Source organism: Otolemur garnettii, unplaced genomic scaffold (genome assembly GCF_000181295.1).
Source record: "Otolemur garnettii isolate 467f Iridium unplaced genomic scaffold, OtoGar3 scaffold00046, whole genome shotgun sequence".
In the NCBI taxonomy this organism is placed as follows: Eukaryota; Metazoa; Chordata; class Mammalia; order Primates; family Galagidae; genus Otolemur; species Otolemur garnettii.
In genome coordinates, this window is record NW_003852441.1 from 1,098,627 (window position 1) to 1,102,239 (window position 3,613).

Consider the following 3,613-nt stretch of genomic DNA (forward strand, 5'->3'; position numbering starts at 1 on the left):
TTTTTTTTTGTTGTTGCAGTTTGGCTGGGGTCAGGTTTGAACCTGTCACCCTCGGTATATGGGGCCGGCGCCCTGAGTTACTCACTGAGCCAGAAGCACCATCCTAGGCCCCCAACTATTATTGCCAACCCAATCAGTCAGGGATTAACATTTCCATGCTTCTCTGAGACCAGTCTCAGATCTTACCCCACACAGCACTAATGGTGGCAAACAGACCTGTGTCTTGAAAGAAAAGAATACACTTGGACCCAAGAAAGTCAGGTACCCAAGGCAGAAACTATCAGGGAGGTATGCTGGGGCAGAAACATCTTTGCACATCATTCAGTAAGAGACAAGGGCACTGCTGATCAGCCAGGTCCCTTTCCACACGCCTATCACCTGCGATGATCAGCTTTGGGTGGAAGAGGCGGGCATTTTCCTCCAGCTGGTCATAGTTGATGTAGCCAGTATCTGGGTTCACCTGCAAGACATCAGAGAGATGTGGCTCAGGCTACTTCGTCTTGCGCACTGTGCCTCCTGCCCTCCCACATGAGCTCACTCCACCCCCCATGACAACAGGAGATGTACCAGATGAGGACTGGAGGGTGAGACAGGTATATTCAGCTTGACAGTTGGTATAGACCAGTGGTCCCCAACTGTCCTTTGGCACCAAGGACCAATTTCATGGAAAACAATTTTTCCATGAACCGGGGTAGGGTGGTGGTGGAGGTGGGGATGGGTTCCGGATGATTCAAGCACATTACATCTCCAGCTCAGATTGTCAGGCATTAGATTCTCACAAGGAGCCCACAACCCAGATCTTTCACATAAACAGTTTACAGTAGGGTTTTGGCTCCTATGAGAATCTAATTCTAATGACCTGATAGGAGGCAGAGCTCAGGTGTGTCTGTGAGCAATGAGGAGTGGCTGTAAATACAGAGGAAGCTTCCTCACTCACCTGCTCATCTCCTGTTGTGCTGTTACCATGGCATGGGCACTGGAGGCCAAAAACTCAAGACCTACAAGGTCCTGAGAAGTCCCAGGGCAAAAATTGAGCCCTCTCCCTAGGTCACTACCCTTGGATGAGAAGGAACCAAAAAGCCCCTGGACAATGAACCAGACACGGCACCCAGACACACACAACGCAGACTGAAGAACAGTTACCTTCAGGAATGAGACAGAAAGGCCTGCCACCACCACCTCTACTCCAAGTATAATGAGGCAAGAAAAAAATAAAAGGCTAAGGATTAGGAAAAAGAAATATAACAAACTGACATTACTCACAAACAACGTGGCTGCATACCTAGAAAAGTTAAAAGACTCTGGGCAAACCATTAGAACTGAGTGAACCTGACAAGGTCACTAGACATACCATTGAAAAATAACAATTATGGCTCAGCGCCAGCCACACACACCAGAGGTGGTGGGTTCATATCTAGCCTGGGCCAGCTAAACAACAATGATACTACAACCAAAAAAGGGCTGGGCTTTGTGGCTGGCACCTGTGGTCCCAACTACTTGGGAGGCTGAGGCAATAGAATTGCTTAAGCTGAGGAGTTGAAGGTTGCTGTGAGCTATGATGCCTAAGCACTCTACCCAGGGCAACAGCCTGAGGCTCTGTCTCAAAAAATATAAAAATAAAAATAAAAATTATATATGTATATAAAACCACAAAGAGAACAGAAAATGAAATTTTAGTATTATTATATTAGTATGAAAAACCACAGCATATCTAATTAAAGATCTATCAGACCTCTTACCAAAACATTGAAAACTTTTTTTAAACAGTCTCACTCTGTTGTCCACACTGGAGTGCAGTGGCGTCATGGGCAAGTCCACGCCGCTTTTTTGTCCACATGGATACCCAGTGACCTGGTACCATTTATTGGAAAAGTCATTTTCTCTCCCATAGTCCTGTGGTGTCACTATTATCATTGAACTGATGACCTGTCATGAATGTTCTGTTTCTAGGCCCTCTCTGTTTCATCAGATTGTTTTCCTTTCCACAGATACATGCTGCCTTAATTATCATAAGTTTTCAAGTATTTTTAAATTTCTCTCAGTCGGGCTGGGTGCAGTGGCTCATGCCTACTATAATCCTAGCACTCTGGGAAGCCAAGGCCAGTGGATTGTTTGAGCTCAGGAGTTCAAGACCAGCCTGAGCAAGAATGAGACCCCATCTCTACTAAAAATGAGAAAACTAGGGCGGTGCCTGTGGCTCAAGGGAGTATGGTGCCGGCCCCATATACCGCCCTGGCCAAAAAAACTGCAAAAAAAAAGGGAAAACAAGCCTGGTGTTCTGGCCGGCACCTGTAGTTCCAGCTACTTAGGAAGCTAAGGCAGGAAGATGGCTTGAGCCCAGGAGTTTTCAGTGTCAATGGGCTCTGATGATGCCACTGCACTCCAGCCTGGGCAACAGAGTGAGACCATGTCTCAAAAACAAAACAAACAGGGTGGCACCTGTGGCTCAGTGAGTAGGGCACAGGCCCCTTATACTGAGGGTGGCAGATTCAAACCTGGCCCCTGCCAAACTGCAACAAAAAATAGCCGAGCATTGTGGCAGCTACTGTAGTCCAGCTACTAGGAAAGCTGAGGCAAGGAAATTGCCTAAGCCCAAGAGCTAGAGATTGCTGTGATGCCATGGCACTCTACCAAGGGTGACAAAGTGAGACTCTGTCTCTAAAAAACAAAATAAAACAAAGCACCTTTATGGACAAAATAAAACAAAATGGCTTATGCACCGGAGCTTGAAGGTTTGAATCTAGCCCAGGCCTGCCAAATACAACAATGACAACTACAACCAAAAAAGAAAAAAACGGCCGGGCATTGTGGCAGGCACCTGTGGTCCCAGCTACTTGGGAGGCTGAGGCAGGAGGATTGCCTAAGCCTGGGAGTTTGAGGTTGCTGTGAGCTGTGATGCCATAGCACTCTACCCAGAGTGACAGCTTGAGACTCTGTCTCAAAAAAAAGAAAAAAGAAAAGAAAAGAAAATTATTAAAATGACATCCATTCCAGATGGATTCCAGATCTAAATATGAAATGTAAAACAATTTTTTTTTAGCAACACATTTCTTAGATAGTTCAGTTTATTAAAATTCTTTGAAAACACATAGGTCAAGAGGAAGCAAACAGCACCAAAGGGCAGTGCTGCAGGGAACTGGGGTCCAGAGGCCTCCAGAAGCAGTGGGGAGAGAAGTACCCGTCCAGATGCCCCTGCCCCCAGCTTTCCTTCCTCACCCGCTTGGCCCCACCAGCAATACTAGCATATCTGGAGTGAAAGGTTTTGGGTCTGGTAGTCTTTCCAAATAAAAAAGGCACTTAGAATCTAATACAATTCCAGAGGTGAGTGTGAAAGGTTCCGTAATGAAGCCTCATGTGGAGAGTCAGGTTCAAAGATGATTTGTGCTTTTGTTTTGTGTCTTTTGCCTCAAGGGTGTGCTTCTTTCTCAAGCACCTGAACTGGGCAAAGAAACTGCTACCTTGATGAAATATTAACAACTGACTTACAGTAGAAAACTGGGCATAATTCTACATACTTTTTTTAAAAGCCATAATTATAATAAAAAAAGAATCTGTGTTGCCTTCCTTCATGGTTTGCTTTTTAAATTTGTCAGGGTTTTTTTTTTTTTTTTTT

General features: G+C 45.3%; 1 protein-coding gene across 4 annotated transcripts in view; it reads right to left on the reverse strand.

The window, feature by feature from the left end:
• Positions 1-3,613, reverse strand: part of SHMT1 (serine hydroxymethyltransferase 1) — a 46,392-nt gene that overhangs the window by 8,357 nt on the left and 34,422 nt on the right. For all 4 annotated transcript variants that reach the window (XM_023513997.1, XM_023513998.1, XM_003791049.3 and 1 more), the window contains exon 6: positions 379-460. In XM_023513997.1, the coding sequence (XP_023369765.1) occupies positions 379-460 (82 nt within the window). The remainder of the gene's footprint in view (positions 1-378; positions 461-3,613) is intronic.